Source organism: Peromyscus maniculatus, chromosome 14 (assembly GCF_049852395.1).
Source record: "Peromyscus maniculatus bairdii isolate BWxNUB_F1_BW_parent chromosome 14, HU_Pman_BW_mat_3.1, whole genome shotgun sequence".
In the NCBI taxonomy this organism is placed as follows: domain Eukaryota; kingdom Metazoa; phylum Chordata; class Mammalia; order Rodentia; family Cricetidae; genus Peromyscus; species Peromyscus maniculatus.
Genome location: NC_134865.1, coordinates 77,758,015 through 77,775,104, shown reverse-complemented (window position 1 = coordinate 77,775,104; position 17,090 = coordinate 77,758,015). Strand labels below are relative to the sequence as shown.

General features: G+C 44.0%; 1 protein-coding gene across 8 annotated transcripts in view; it reads right to left on the bottom strand.

Annotated features, from left to right (window-relative positions):
• The window catches only part of Vrk1 (VRK serine/threonine kinase 1), a 79,175-nt gene that overhangs the window by 30,773 nt on the left and 31,312 nt on the right, over window positions 1–17,090 (bottom strand). For all 8 annotated transcript variants that reach the window (XM_076551344.1, XM_006971702.3, XM_076551340.1 and 5 more), the window contains exons 2-5: window positions 15,963–16,128; window positions 10,203–10,258; window positions 3,980–4,049; window positions 3,113–3,200 (exon numbers count right to left, since the gene is read on the bottom strand). In XM_076551344.1, coding sequence (XP_076407459.1) covers window positions 3,113–3,200; window positions 3,980–4,049; window positions 10,203–10,258; window positions 15,963–16,122 — 374 coding nt within the window. In that variant the 5' untranslated portion in view covers window positions 16,123–16,128. The remainder of the gene's footprint in view (window positions 1–3,112; window positions 3,201–3,979; window positions 4,050–10,202; window positions 10,259–15,962; window positions 16,129–17,090) is intronic.

Here is a 17,090-nt window from a genome sequence, read left to right as displayed (position 1 = left end):
TGGCCTCGAACTCACAGAGATTCGCCTGGCTCTGCCTCCCGAGTGCTGGGATTAAAGGCGTGTGCCACCAATGCCCGGCATAATGTAGGCTTTTATGACAATAAAATACAGTGAGTTATAAGGGAAGGAACAGCCAACTAATACTAAAAGACAGTGTAATTATATAAAATATAGGGGCCTGCACCCACATGGCAGCTCACAACTGTCTGTAACTCCAGTTCCAGGAGACCCGACACACATAGCAAAACACCAATGCACATAAAATAAAAATAAAATTAAAAAAAAGAACACTTGTTAAAAAAAAACATAGGGTCCTATCCATTTCTGAATCAGAAGAGAATTAGAGACTCTGTCTATATATCTTTTAATAAGATAGTAATATTTTTAGGAGGTAAAGTATATGTCAAAGTTATACTATCAAGTAGGGGCAAAATATATCCATTTGGGACAAGATTACTGCTACCCTGACCTCTAACATAATAGAGAACAGTCATATGACTTCCCAATATCCTGGGTATGACAAGTTTTGCAAAGCTAAGGGAGGAGAACAGGATATAAACATCTGCCTTTACCAAAGATTAGCCTGTGTGATCACTACAATGCTCTGAACAACAAAGTGTAACCTTTGTCAACAACAGTCTGTGTCTTAGGGTCACTACTGCTGTGATGAAACACCATGACTTACACTTCCGTATCACTGTTCGTCATCAAAGGAGACCAGGACAGGAACTCAAACAGGGTAGGCACCTGGAAGCAGGAGCTGATGCAGAGGCCATGGAGGGGTACTGCTTACTGGCTTGCTCTCCATGGCTTGCTCAACCTGCTTACTTACAGAACCCAGGACCACCAGCCCAAGGATGGCACCAGCCACAATGGGCTGGGCCCTCCCCCATCAATCACTAAAGAAACAACTGCTCTACATGCTGGCCCATAGTCCAATCTTATGGAGGCATTTTCTCAATCAAGGTTTCCTTCTTTCAGATAACTCTAGCTTGTGTTAAGCTGACATAAAACTAGCCAGCAGAGTCTGGAAGAGGGTCAACACTGTCTGATTCAACACAGGGTCCTCTACTAAAACAGATTAATCAGGTCTTTTTTTTTTTTTAAGATTTATTTATTTATTATGTATACAGAAGAGGGTGCCAGATCTCATTCAGATGGTTGTGAGCCACCATGTGGTTGTTGGGAATTGAACTCAGGACCTCTGAAAGAGCAGTCAATGTTCTTAACCTCTGAGCCATCTCTCCAGCCCCAGGTCTTTGTTTTTACACACAAATTACCCTGTCACTAACTCTGAATGGCCCCGAAAATCCCCTCACCATCCCCCAATTATAAACAAATGACACACACAAACTGTTAGCATGTACGTTCTCCTGAGAGCGCTCTAGGACTGAGTATTACTCAGAAGTAGAGAAGGCTACTTCTGAACATGTCAGGTAAGGCTTCTGATGCTTTCTTTTTCAGGGACTTGGTTAAATGCTTCAAGTAATAAGACAGTATCAATCAGAACAAACCATTCTGAAATGGTAATGGAAGTATTTTACAATCCTCAGACTGTCCTAATCACTCCCTATCACTTCCAAACAAGTTAAAGGAAAAGTAAGGATGTCTGGCAGGGGAGAAGGCTGGAAGAAGAATCCTATTTTCTGTTTCTTCACTTCTAAAAGACTTACAGGATTATGTTTACTGCTTCAACCTAACAGTCAACACTTCATCCACTGAGGAAGGTCTAGCCACCTCAGTTTCAGGAAGGAATGGTTATCACTAACAATAAACAGAGACACGAGCTGGAGACTTGCTCAACTGCCGTCACCCACTCAACTCCTCTGAAGCCCCTGCCAGGCACCCTTGAACACAGCCAGCCTTCTACCCACTACCTCTCTGGCCACCCCACAGCACACTGTTCCCAGTAAAACCTCATGTAACAAAATGACACTAGATTCTAGGGAGCCCCCGACTCCCCAAGAGATGCATGGTTCTCTAGTAAATAAAGCTGGCAGGCTTACACAGTGGCTGCCCCACTCTCAGGTCTTTGCTAACAGAGCACCAATCTGGTTTGGGCATTCCCTCCCCTTCCATGTAACAGTGTCTTTCACCAAGAAACTTGTGTGACCTGTGTGACTACCTGACTCTTGCCAGTGGCAGGCTTAAGCGTAAGAATTATAAAACCGTGACCAAGAAAATGTACAAGGAAGTCTCACAGGACTCCAAGAAAGGATCCTTGGTAGGAGGTAGGACAGGGGAACTCACAAGACACTGGCAGGAATTTCTGACACTGGTCCTGTGTCTGCATGTGAGGTCCGGAAATGGAGCAGCCTTCCCACTAACACAAAAGGAACACTAACAGAGAGCAAAGCCACACTGACGGTAACTGTGCAAGACAAGCAAAAATGTATCCACAATGCCAGCACTCAGGAGGGTCAGGCGAGAGGACTGGAAAGCTCACCACCAGTGGGCTCTGCTGTGGGGTGATGCTAAGTCTAGAAAGCCAAGACCCTAGTTCAAAAAAGCGCAAAGTATGGAAGCAGGCCTTTGGTGACTGCGTAAACAGTGGAGTCACAGAGGTGCTCCACTCACTGCAATCACCACTCTAACTAGTAGGCCTCCAGTTTCTACCTGGGCCTGGCCTTCAGTCTCCTACAAGCTCCGAAAGGAGCAGACTGCACAAAGGCGTTGGGGGATTTCTCCGACCCCAACTCCTAAGCCATCTGAGAGGAAAGGTCACACGAGTGAGCACCTAGCTTTTCTCCCTCGTTTCACAAATGTTGTCACTGAAGTTTGTCACCTCTAGCCAGCTAGACTAAAGCCCTCATAAAGAACAAGGCTCTAGTCTCCATGGATGATTAGGCATTCAATATGAAATATCAAACAGGATCATGGGAGAGGCAGGGTGCACTCTTTGGGTTTTGTTCCTGTCAATGGGGTTCTAGCCACTTGACATTGCTCCACACAAGTCCAGGTTAGACTGGCACCCCCACAGAGCTAAGATCTTACTCCCCACCTCTGCTGCCCCACAGTCCGTCCAGATGCACACCTACAGTTAATGTGGGTGATCAGCAAATAACTCCCAACTGAACCAACTCAACAGGAAATACTCAAATGTAGAGCTTACCTTTTTCCATTTTTATTATGTAGACCAGATCCCCAATACTTAGGAACACCAAGGTACTTCAATTTGTGTGTGTGAATCCATTTCTGAACTGGAAGTTGAAAGAGAGGTCTGTGATTTCAACTGCTATATGTAAACGGTTATTTCAAAACAAATTACTAAGAGCAGAGCATACTTCTATGTGCAACAAAACCACCTCTACTCATAACAGGAGGAAAAGAGCACAGTGTAACACAAAGTGTAATAAAAATGTTACCAACCTGTAAAAACAGTGCCCTGCCTGCCTTTCCCTTGTCTTGAAGCTGTGCACCTGTGAACCACTTCTCAAGTGCAAGGCAACAGCACCACCTCTTTAGTCACCTAACTCTCCAGCTTGCTTGGGTCCTCAGCAAGACTGACTCCCAGCCCCATCTCTTCCTCACCTTGCAAATCAAGATGCAGGAGACAAGAGGTGTGCACCTGCTCCCCCACAGCAGGAATGGGGCCTCAGAGGAAACAGGCTGTTCTTTGCACTGGGCTCAGCAACCACAACGCCCGCCCAGCTCATAGGCTTTAGGTTTTAGCAAAATGCTCAAAAGAGTTAGAGACCATGTACTCACACTTGTCAGGGTAATTCATATATTTCCTAGGTCACATACCACTGACTACTTCACATGCCAACAAACCATAGAGCAAATACATCAATACATCAGGATGACTTCATGCAAGTATCATTTGAATGGGATTTGTGTATAAAGCAAATGAAAACAGAGCAATACGTGATGTGACACTTTAACCTTAGCTTATGTGAAATAAAGCCAGGTAAACTGCTTATTTTTAAATGTTTAAACCTTTAACAAAACAATTTTAAACGTGTTTATTGTTTCTTACTTTGCTCTGGTTTAGCAGCCCGCTGGTAGAACTTTAATTCAGTGAAAAGAGGTCCATTGTCACTGGGTTCCTTAGAATATAAGAGTCAATTAAAATTATTGAATTATTTTCACTGAGCCTTCAACACCAGAGTAAATCTAATTTTTCCTACAACACAATGTAACTTTGATATTTAAATTTATAAATTATTAAAAGATTAAAATTCAACTCCTTAGAAATATTTTACATGTTCTCACAATAATCTTTCTCTTAGCCAGGCAGCGGTGGTGCACGCCTTTAATCCCAGCACTTGGGAGGCAGAGCCAGGCGGATCTCTGAGGTCAAGGACAATCTGGTCTACATAGAAAGATCCACACAGAGAAACCCTGTCTCGGAAAACCAAAAATAATAATAATAATAATAATAATCTTTCTCTTAAGCCCAACTTCCATAAGTGATTAATTATACACAATCAAAAATATAGTTCAGTCTTTGCAGAAGTTTAAGGCAAATGTTTAAACTAATTTTCATCTTTATTAAGCAAAGGCCAGCAACCATGCTAAATGTATCACCACCAAGAGGCCACAAGACATTTCTGAGGTTTAATAAAATTCTAACACCAGCCGGGCGGTGGTGGCGCACGCCTTTAATCCCAGCACTCGGGAGGCAGAGGCAGGCAGATCTCTGTGAGTTCGAGGCCAGCCTGGGCTACCAAGTGAGTTCCGGGAAAAGGCACAAAGCTACACAGAGAAACCCTGTCTCGAAAAACAAACAAACAAACAAAAAAATTCCAACACCTGACTTAACCAATTAATGGTAGAATCCCATTCCTTTCCCTCACCTATCACGGTTCTACCTAGTTATCAAACCCATCAGGAATGTATCTGGTCTCCAGAGCGAGACAACACTGCGCCCTTTTCTTTCTAACACTGTTCCCTATGTTTCTCAGACCAAGGAAGCCTACAACGTTTGTAAGTCAAAGAGACTGGAGCTAAATACCGGTGTTCTCCAACTTTCCTAGGCAGTGTCTACTTCCCATTTCAGGGGGTATGAACCATTTGAACTATTTGTAAAGAGGTAAACATTTACAAAAAGATATTTTACACAAAAGATAACAGCCCATGAGTTTCATGTTGTTTAATAAATATGATAAGAAATAGCTTATAATTTTGTTGGCTTTTTAAGTAGTGAGATTTGTCTGGCTGGTTGATATAAAGTAGTATTTACTTAATGTTTGGTACTTTTTACTGATTTTAAAGGAATGACAGCTTCAACTACGAAAGCAAACATTTCTAAACTAATCTGCAAAGCATATTGGACAGAACCCCTGCACGGCTGGAGTTGAGGTGCAGAGCTCATCAGAACTGGAGAAGCCCTGAGCTGCAGCATGACAGGGTGCTCTTCTCCACCGCGGAGACATCTGCTCCGAACACTGAAAATCAGGACATAGACTTTTTCTTCATTGAGGAAACCCTCAATTACTACAGAAGTTCATTTTGGTCCTTGAAGTGTCAATAAAAATCTTGATTACATAGACAGTTCTCTCAGCTCGAAAGTCTTCAGGTAATGTGTTTACAGGACTCTGCTCATCTGCAATCAAGCAGTACCTAGCCACAGAGGGCATGTAAGCCACAAATGGGCAACACTAGGATCAGAAAGAACCTAAACAGTTTGACATCCTTGTTACAGCTCGGCCTCAGAAGAGCAATGTTCCAGGCTTTCGCATGTCACCACACCCTGACACAGGATCGGGTCCATATACTCAAGTGTGAATGTCAAGACCCTGACTGATGTGCTAAAAAAGAAACTCCCATACCTGTGGCCGCTTCCCAGTAGCAACAGGAGCCAGAAACATGAGCAAATGCTTTAAGCCAATGACTGAGCAAGTCACAGAATAAGTGTAAAAAAAATGAAGAAAGTGAAATTAAAGAAAAGGAATTTTGGTTAACTTTCAGAATGACTCATTAATAAAACTTGGGCTTAAAGGACGCTTTCCCAAGACCACTCCTGGCTTATTACCAACAGTATAAGATTTTTGATTTATTCAGTTTCAACCTACTTCATATCAACTTTAATTTTCAAGTTTCCTTCAAGCAATAATTTATTAAACTTATAATGCGAATCAACCATATAAATCAGGAGACTATAATGCAGGCTTTCTGAGCACTTTCATACATTAGCTATCCAATAGGCTTCCATTATGACAAAGTAAAGGAACCACTTCTTGGCACTGTGCTCTAGCTGAAGCGAGCTATCTGTGGAGAAAATACCTTATCTCAGAACTAAAATTGTATTAACATATTTCAAATCTAAAATACTTTGCCAACTCTATAATAGCCAAGATTTAGAAAAGAAATTGGGACTGACATTTTAACTAGAATATCACTAAACGTTTCCTTAAGACTTCTAAGTGTCAAAATGACGATGACAACAGGAAAAAAAAATTAAAATGTGATATATTTCAATGGCACCATCCAAAAGCAACTGGCTGCCATTTAAAAATGAAGCTGTACAAAGTTTCTCCTTCTTACCAAAAAAATTAAGATATCTGAATTGAAAATTCAGAACAGTCATCATAACATCAGGCAAAGCCCTTCCCAGGAGGCTGTGAGATAGAGACCCCAGTGGTTCTCCAAGAAGGGACCACCATGCACCAGCTTGTAGGTGGCACAAACTGGCAGGCTTCCAACCTTGCTCCCACAAAGGTGAGAATGACTCACAGAACTAGTTTCCTAGTAAGTCTTAGGTCTGTTGGGGGAGGGAGGAACTAGGAAAAAATCTTCCTTACTTACTACTTCTTTCTGACCATCTACCTTCACACAGACACCATGTGCGCACACGCACACACACAGAACCTCTGAAAGCAAACATAAGCTAACTGTTCTGGTGACACACAAGCATTATCCTACAGCTGCTTGCATCAGTCAAGGATGAAGAAACCCTCAACAGACACAGAGAGCGCCCCTGGGCAGGAGGGAGTGTGTAAGAGATGCTGAGACACCTAAGTTGCATGTATGTCTTATATTCACACCAATGCCAAATGCAGGAGCTGTGTGTAAGTCTACAGAGCTCAGTCACAAAGCGGGCATGTGAGAAGTAGCCAGGTTTGAGGTGGAGCCTCAGAGCAGAAGCATGGGAGGATCTCAGAATGAAGGTGTAGGTTACGGTGTGCAATGCGGCAGGTTCTTCTCTGGGTCTCCACCTGGATACAAAGGAGCGCTTGACAGACTTATCAAGGACACCAATGACCAGGCCCTGTGCAGTCTCATGACAACATACAAGGACTGGAAAGCACTACTTGGCGTGTGATTACCTAACTTTACAGTTAAAACCACCTTAGCTGAATTTCTTAAATAACTTGTCCATTTCTGCTCTAAAAATAAAAGGCATGCTCATTCTTACAACGCACAAGTGCCGTGGTGATTTCTTCCTAGAGCCGTGTTATAGAGAACCCTTACATACTAAGCTTCACATCTTGCTGTTCTGGTACCATGCCCAGTTAGTCGTTGATGTTCTCTGAACACACGAGTCACAGGAAGCTGCCCAGCAGCCAGCAGGCTTTGCACCCATCTCCAGCAGCACACACACAATGTACCCATCTCCAGCAGCACACACACACACACACACACACACACACACACACACACACACACACACACACACACACACAAGCACCTGTCACAACCCTCATGTTTATGTTTGACCGTCAACTGTTCTGATTTCCTGCAGAAAAGGGTACTGATCGCTGTGCATGTTTGTATTGGATGTCTACCTCCACTCTGAAGACGGCAAAGCTGTAAGAAGGAAATGACGAGCCAGCCTAGTCCCAATAGAGAAAAGTGGACAGCATCAAAATGGTAAAAGTAAATGAATGGAAAAGCAGGTAAAAGGGACAGAAAATTATATCTTAAAAATATTAAAAGCCAATCAATAAATAAAACAGGGATGTAAGGACCGCATAACTAAAGGACATTTGAAAAACAAGGTTATTATCAAGTAACTTAAAATCTACTTATATTTTAGAGAAATAAACATAATTTTTTAAAACTGGTATCACGAGAAGGATATTAGAAGTGAAATTGTATAATAAAAGACAATACAGTGACTGACACAGGAATTTAAAGGAGCCAAAGACTTGAGTCATCAAGGGAGCAGCAGCCAGCTGTGGCTGGAGTCCCCTCTGAGGGCTGGGCAGCTGCTCTTCCAGGACCACAAACCACACTGCAGAAGAGCTACTAAGACATGAAGTGTGCACAGGAGACCGAGCATCTGCCACCCTCTCTATTACAGAGAAGAACAAAGGACGACAGAAGACACGAAATACTGGACTAAATCTGAAAAGAGACATCCTCACAACTTAGAAAGTCACTGTGTTCAGATGAAACAACCGGAAATACCTACCCTACCCATTTCCCCTCAGCTAGATAAGTGAAAAGGGTAGAAAAGTGGAGCTCATTCCACTTCCAACGAAGATCACAATTCTACGATAAATCCTCACCTGCCAGAAGTTCAGCTTGTAGGAACAAAACAAGCAGGTCACTTAGCCCTTCCCTTCCAAGACTTGCCGACATGCAAACTCGCCAGCTGCAGAGGTGTCTGAAAGCCTGGGCCAGCAGGAAGCTTACTTTCTTCTCCATGGAACCCAATCTTACCCTACAGGTGTCGTGTTTCCATGGGGACAGAAGACAGGTACAGACAACTGCCCACAGGCCCATGTCTGGCAGCAAACCCGGCGGTTCAGAAGGAACGCCAGTCCATGAGAAAGAAAGCTCCAACTGAGAGAGAGGTCAGGAGACAAGGGAAGGAATGGGGGAGAGACAACACAGGCACTAACTCACCCGCCATGTGGGAGGAAGGACAGTGGCTTCCCACGATAAACAAAGGCTGCGGAAGCACTAGGCTCACAAACTCCACAGGGGCGTTCAAGACCTGCCTGCACTCTAGATGAGACATGAAGTGCGTACCCAGAGGCCCTTGGGATAAGGAGCCAGTGGAGCCGCTGGCACTTACACATGCCTGTCACATGTCTTCAAACACTGATTTATTATCTATATATTTTACTGCAAAATTACACTTCTTAATAAACGTTTTTTAAAAGCTCACTAAAACAAGGACTAGGGCTGGCTCAGCGGTTAAGATCACTGGCTGCTCTTTCAGAGGACCTGGGTTGGATTCCCGGGACCCACATGGCAGCTCACAACCATCTATAACCCCAGCTTCAGAGGATCCAATGCCCTCTTCAGCCTCCAGGGCACCAGGCACACACATGGTGTACAGACATAGATGCATGTAAAACACACACCAAATAAATTAGGGGAAAGAAAAAAAAACTTCAATTCTGGTCAAAGATACGTGGTTCTAGGGAGTCCAATATACTTCTGTTTGAATATAATAAAGTGAACCGACAAACTCTGAGGCACTTCTAACTCCCAGGTTCTATAACCTTTAGGGGAAAAAAAAAGGACAGGGAATGGGCATTAACCTTTAGGGGAAAAAAAAAGGACAGGGAATGGGCATTAACCTCTCTGACAACCGACTCTCCTGGCTCTTCTATTTAACAAGGGTCTACACGTCTATCAAAATGGGGTGGGCGGAGCTACAAGCTCTACTCAGCAAAACAATGTACAAGCATAGAGAAAACAAACACGATGATGAAATACAAAGATGCCTTAGTCCTGCTGTCGGTGCCTGGCCTAGCTCCTCGCTCGGTGTGCCTCTGTCCACTGGGGTGCTGCCAGTCCCGACACATGGGGCACTCACTGTGACATGAGCACAGCAAAGAAGGCTCTACGACCACGGGGGACCCACAGCTTCTTCAGAGGAACAGGGAAGGGAATAAAACCGATAGCAGGCAAAAGAAATAGACAGACGGGCAGATGGACGGACGGACAGACGTCCAGAACAAGAGTGAAATAAAAATCGGCTCAGCATGATGTTCCAGGATCTAAATATAAAATGCGCCTGCCTGGTGACAACAGCTAAAACAGATACTCCCACTCCTGCAGACCTCTGTGGTTTCCTAGATACCTCAAATTGTGCCACTCTAACTCAGGGGAGATGAAGACTCTGAGTTCGAGTTACTTAAAACTGTAAAGCTATTTATGTGCCTCATTAAATAGTTACGAAACATGATTAACAATGCAATACCTTATGGTTTAACTAATTCTAGTCATCAAAAAAGATGCTTGCAAAATAAACACCAACTTACATTGATAAAAGACAAAAATGAGCAGTATTTTCTTACCACTTTCACAACACAGGGCGCGTCACTGCCAACCGGTTTGGAAGAATTTGTGTCCGCTGTTTAAAGAATGAGACATTCGTATCAGAACAAGCAGTGTTGCCTCGGACAGCATATGACAGACACTTAGGCCTACAGCCCTGCAGCCCTCTGAAGGGGTGACTCCCAGTTCCCAAATGGCCATTCCAGGGCCATTCCAACACTGCACCTAGTCTAAGACTTTCTCCTGTGTAGAATATATCTAGCAATTACTGGTTTCTTCTATCTGATCAGCTGTTATAGGAAGCTGTTGTTCAAAGTGAAGACTAGTTCTTTCATTCAGAAGTCCTCTGGTCACTGGCATGCTGATGTACTGGGAATTCATGGAGGATGGGAACTGGAGAAACCCCAGGGTCTAACAAGCTGTAAAACCCTCTGGGGTAGAACATCTGGAAGCAGAGGAGCTGACTCCAGACACTGGTTAGTGCAGAACAACATTTTTGGCACTGCCATGCAGAAGGGAAGTCTTTCCAAATTCATCAACAAATACCTACATGATGCCATTTTATAAAAACTGGGAATTTGCAGCTGGGAAGAGATGGCACACGCCTTTAATCCCAGCACTCGGGAGGTAGAGGCAGGAGGATCTCTGTGAGTTCCAGGCCAGCCTGGTCTACACAGTGAGTTCTAGGACAGCAAGAGCTACATGGAAAAACCCTGTCTCAAAAAACCAAAAAAAGAAAAGAAAACAAATGGGAATTTGCAAGTGGACAGAAAAAACCAATCCTTCCACTTCTGGCTGTCATTTGAACAGTAAAATGCAGACATCACGTAAGACATCAAGTGTGTTTGATGTGACAGGAGAAGCGGTGGGGCAGATTCAACAGTGAGGGGAGGCAGTGCTGCAGTGTGTTAACAAGAGCCTGAGGGACCAGAAACCGTCCAACAGTTAAGCCATGGGAATTCACAGGCAGCATTCCACAGGGACTAGCACCAAAGGCCCCAATATGGGTGTGTCACAAGCATTTGTAAAGCCAGGAGACCAATGCACAGAGAAAACCATGATACAGAAAGTGAGGAAGAGCCATTAGAGAAGCAGCAGGGAAAAACATGAAGGGCCTAACAGACAACGTCAAGGTTAGGACTGCTGCTGTAATTGAGACAGGAGACCTCCAAGGTTTTGCCAAAAGGACTAGCATGATCCAACTTTGACGGGGCTCCTTGGAGGACCTGTGTACAGGCCAAGAACAGAAGCAGGCAGAGCGTGGCCTGACAGCTGCGTGGGCACCAAGGTGATCATAGACAAGGTGTGCCAGCAGATTGTGATCAAAGACTCAAAGGACAGCTAACGGGCCCTCGGTGGACTGCATGTGGAGGATGAGGCACTTCTAGGGTTTGGGCAGAAAACTGCACAAAAGCTGCAAAGGGAGAAATGTAGGAGAAAGTGCTTTGGGGTGTCTTGTTTCAGATGCTTGCTAAACATCCGAGTTCAGGTGTTGTTATCGTTTGAATCTGAAATGTCCCCAGACTTGTATTTGGAACACTTATTCTCATCTGGTGGCACTCTTGCGAGGCTGCACACCTTGAACAGATGGAGCCTAACCGGAGGGCTGAGGACCTCTGACGGTTGCAGCCCACCCCTAGTTCTGGCCAACACATCCTGGTCTGCTGCACCGGGGCTAGCTGTCCTCCACCACACACTCCTGCCCCTACCAGGTTCCCCTCGTGTGTGAACCGCACCTCTAGACTCAATGTCTGTGAGCCAAAGTAAATCTTCCTCCTTGGGGTGGCTGGCCAGAGCAACACAGCGCTGCTGGTGCAGCTCTTAACCACTGCTGCACATACAATCTCCCACCTGCACGTGATGAAGGGAGAAATAAATGCTAACCATCAAGTTGAGGACTAGTTCAGTGGACAGCACACGCATGCCCTGCACGGGTGAGGTCTAAGTTCGGTCTCAGCACAGTCCAAGGGAAAAAACTATTTATTTACAGCCTCACACTGGAAGAAATCCCCTCAGGAACGAACAGAGAGAGGACAGAAATGCCAGGACTGATCGAAAAGGCACCCCACCTTGGAACAGAAGCCAGGCAGATCAAGAGAACAGGCAATGGAAACCAAGGAAGAAAACCAAAGAAGAGTTGTGGCCACAGCACTCCAGACACAAGACAAGCAGCATCAGCTTCTAGAGACGCTCACTCAGCGAAGGAAGCACTCTGAGCTCCATAGGAAGAGCCCCAGGGAGCAGCACTTAGATACTGAAGTGGTAACAAGGCAGTTCAGCATCTTCAACCAAACATGAAAATGAAGATAGCATCCCAGTGATACTGCACACTCCAATGAGAAGAAACACAATGACTTCTCCACACCACACGCATATACTATGCCAGGCACAAAGACGACAAGAGCTATGCCTCGTCAACAAGTACATGTTTACCCTGGAACTGAGAAAAGTCTTCAAGTGTAGAAAGTGTCGTGAAAGAGAATAAAGGGAATAAGCATGTGCACGCCCTGCCCTAAACTCAGCTTTGGAAAAGAAAGGCAACAAGCACTATGTAAAACCAAAATGGAGAGAGACTCACTTCTGAGGTCAGACATTATACACAGTTGCTAGGGCAGCTTCAATGTATCAGTGCACACGGCAATGAAGGCATCAGTCTTGAAGCGAATACTCCTCTTCCACACAGAGAGCAAAGTCCTAACTCACAGACTGTTCACTAGGTATTAAAAATACTTACTAGTCAATGCACCTTCTAATGAAAGAAATAAAACATCCAGCACACACACAAAGCAAGTTCCAAATGCGTAAAAGGTCACAAAAGCAAGGACACTGAAATAGACGATTCTATGCTATAACCAGGGTACCATGGTGGCTCAAGCAGTTTCAGCAGAGAAAAAGAACACCCTACTCAGCAACAAGTTCCTGTTAATGAACTCGAGTCCTTCAGTGACCAGAGCACCTCCCTAAATCACAAGCTCGAAATACACACTGTTAATGGTATGGAGACAAAGTGTCCCATACAAGGCTACAGGATACAGGTACTATTGGGGTAAGTTCCAGAAACTTTAGGAGGTAGGAAACAGCTGGAGAAGATCACTGGGTAGTGGAAGCCAGCAGGGGCACCAGGCTGCCCTGGAGCCTTCCTCTACTTCCTGCACACCAGAGGTGACTCTCCTGTCACATGCACCTGCCATCATGACACTGTGCCCAAACACATAGGGCGTGGGGCCAAACACCATGGACTGAACCCTCTAGAATCAGGAACCACAATGGTGGTGTCTATTGCCACCCTTCCTCACCCCGCCACCCCCACCCCCAGTGGGTTATTTTATCATAACTATGTGAACATTTCATGAACAGATACTTTTTGTGGTTTATGAAGACTCTGACCTTACATAAATATACGCTGCTTCATTACGACAGCCCTGGTTCTAAACCAAACCAGAGAAGCAGCATGTGCTTTCCCAAAGGCAAGAACGATCTCCACCAGGAGGCTCCTGTGCAAAGCACTGTGTTTCATGAGCACAAGCACAGAGCAGAGCCTAGTCATGCCCGTGAGGCAGGGCCGACGCAGTGAGAACAGCTGCTCTTCTCTTCCGGCTCTCAAATCCCGGTATGGACCTGGTCACCTAAAAGAGCTTGTTCAAACAGCACTGCAGGCCTCCCCCATGGTTTCTGAATCAGAAATAGCATGGGGTACAAGAATGGCAATTCCAACAAGTTTCCAGATGATGTTAACCTCCACTGGAATATTAACACTCCCAGTCAGATGTTGCTTGAAAGGAAAAAAAATTAAGTTTTCATTTTATAGTAACTACTTGAAGAAAAAAGTAGTTCATTTTATAGATCTTTACAGCTATGAGTAAAAAATGTCTATTCATTTCATTTTATGTCAACTGTTCAACATAAACTTTGAAACTTTCGGGGCTAGAGCGATGGCTCAATTGTTAGAAGTACTGGCTGCTAATCCAGAGGACTGGAACTCAATTCCTACCATCCATATGGTGGCTCACAATCATCTGTAACTCCAATCCCTTTCTTCTAGCCTGTGCCAAAAATAAATAATTTTTAAAAGTTGTGCCAGGCATAGTGGCATATACTTTTATTCCAACACTTAGGACACAGATGCAGGAGAATCTCTGTGAATTCAAGGTCAGTTTGAGCCTCACAGGCAGGTAGTGAGACCATGTCTCAAAAAAAGAGAAAAGAAAACATTCGTTAAGAAATTAAGTAACAAGTTAACTAATTAAATCAAGATTAGAGGTAAAAGTACAGAAACGGCCTACCTCAGCTGAATGAAGCCTTAAAAATCAAAATTTACAAAAGAAAATTAAGAGTAGGGTAAAATCACAGAACGCAAAAGACCAGAAATGCCCAAAGCAAACGGGCTGTAGCATATTCTCACCAGTATTCTTGGGGAAGGAGACAGTTGTACATGCAATCAAGGTTTTTGTTTTTCATTCTGTTTTGTTGTTTTGGTACAAGGTCTCAGTATATAATAGCTGGCCTGGAAATCACAGAGATCGGCCTGCCTCAGTCAGTGCTGGGATTAAAGCCTGCACCACCACAGCCAGCTAGGTAAACCTTTGTTGTTGTTGTTGTTGTTGTTGTTGTTGTTGTTGTTGTTGTTGTTTGAGGCAGGGTTTCTCTGTGTAACACCCCTGGCTGTCCAGGAACTTGCTCTGTAGACCAGGCTGTTCTCAAATTCAGAGATCTGCCTGCCTCTGCCTCCCAAGTGCTAGGATTAAAGGCATGCAGCGCCACCACCCAGCAGGTAAACCATTCTTTTTAATTTATTTATTTTTATTTTATGTACATTGGTATTTTGCCATGTGCTGTGGGATGTCCTGTATGTTGTGAATATATGTTGCAATGATTGATTGATAAATAAAACACTGATTGGCCAGTAGTCAGGCAGGAAGTATATGATAGGTGGGACAAACAGGTAAGAGAGGCTGGGAGGTGGAAGCTGGAGGAGACGCTAGCCTGCCGTCCAGGGAGCAGCATGTAAAGGCAACAGGTAAAGCCACGGAACACGTGGTGACATATGGATTAACAGAAATGGGCTGAGTTAAGTGTAAGAGCTAGTGAGTGGTAGGCCTGAGCTAATGGCGCATCAGTTTAATTAATGTAAGTTTCTGAGTAATTATTTTATAAGTGGTTGAGGGGTCCATGGTGCTGGGGAGGACTGAAGGAAACACTAGCTATAGCCATGGTTGTCAGGTCCCCAGCAACTGAAGTTACAGACAGTTATGAGCTTCCATGTGGGTGCTAGGAATTGACCAGGGTCCTCTGGAAGAGCAGTCAGTGCTCTTAACCACTGAGCCATCTCTCCAGCCCCCAGGTAAAACATTTTTAATGTTGATAATTCAGTATGCATGCTAACTAATATAACTAACATAGATCAAGCTTAATATGAAGTTCAGACATTTTTAAAAACCCACAGCTATAAAAATATAAAATGAGCTAAACACAGAGCTAGAGTAAATTGAGGTGAAGGAAAAAGGATGGGTACACCTTTCTTTCAGTCTCAGAAGAAAACTTAATTAGACTGAGTAGAAATTTTAAGACTCTAAGGATATTGAGCTTACCAATGACATTATAGTATTTTTTTTCTATAATAAAATAAGCCATCATCTACATATATGTCAAAGATGAACTTATCAACCACACGATCTTAACACAGATTATCAACAGCACCTTGCAATAGCTTAAATGAGAAACTATTTCATAAGAAACATTTGGGTCTTTACACTGATGACTGGAAGTCACCACACACTTACCAAGATATATGCAGCCAAAGCCACCTTGGCCAATAGGCAATCCTAGTTTCCATTCCTTTTTAGACATGTCGGTTATGACCTCCCCAGCAGCAAACTGCTCTGCAAGGCGCCTCTTTGCAGGACCCTGTCTTCCAGCCTGAGCTGCTTTTACACGTGGCATTTTTCTCTGTAATACAAAACAAAGCAACTTTGTTCACAATTATAACCTTGGAAGTGTTCAAAACATTCCCCCTACAGAAGGCTTCTACTCAGCAAGGACTATTCAAAACTAAAGAGAAGGATGTCTACTAATTCTGGTCTGTAACAGCTGGGATCCTATTTGGTTGTCACTAAGCTTTGAAGAGGAGACCATAAATATAATGATCTATACAGTTATGGAAAGCACTTTAAGTCCCAGTGGCATATCATCTATGACTAGAATACTATTTAGTAACAACAAAACAAGAACTGTTTTGTTCAACTGAGGAAAAGCATGCAATCAGAATGCACACCACCTAGTAATGTAGCCAAGAGATCCTAAGTAATACGGATGCACTATGTCCAAGCACAAAGACTACAATCCCAATTAGGTATGCACAAGGGGGAAGGACAAGGGCATTTGGGGCACAAGAGCAGGTACTGAGTAGGAAGGCTGCACCAGCACCATGTACAAACCAGGACATGGGCTCAGCAGAGAAGTGATACACACCACCAGCTAGCTCCACAATGTCTTGGCCATCCAATGTGTCCCTTCTGTCTGAGCATCGTAGAAAAGCATCTCATTCACTTTCCTCACCAGCACAAGTGTAAGAGAATGTTCTGGGAAAACTGTTTTACTGGGGAAGAGCAGGACTGGAATCAAAAGCTTTGGACCCCAAGTACATAAGTGGCTAGCTGGGAAATCTTGGTCAAAGCACAACTCTCTAAGCTTCAAATGCACTCAGGTATAACACTGCACTGTGTACAATTCTATGTACATACATAAAAGTAAGCTGCATGATTTCAAATTCTTCTTTCTATTAATACTAACCCAAATGATTTCCTTAAGACTCTACAGTTCCCGCCGGGCGGTGGTGGTGCACGCCTTTAATCCCAGCACTTGGGAGGCAGAGCCAGGTGGATCTTTGTGAGTTCGAGGCCAGTCTGGTC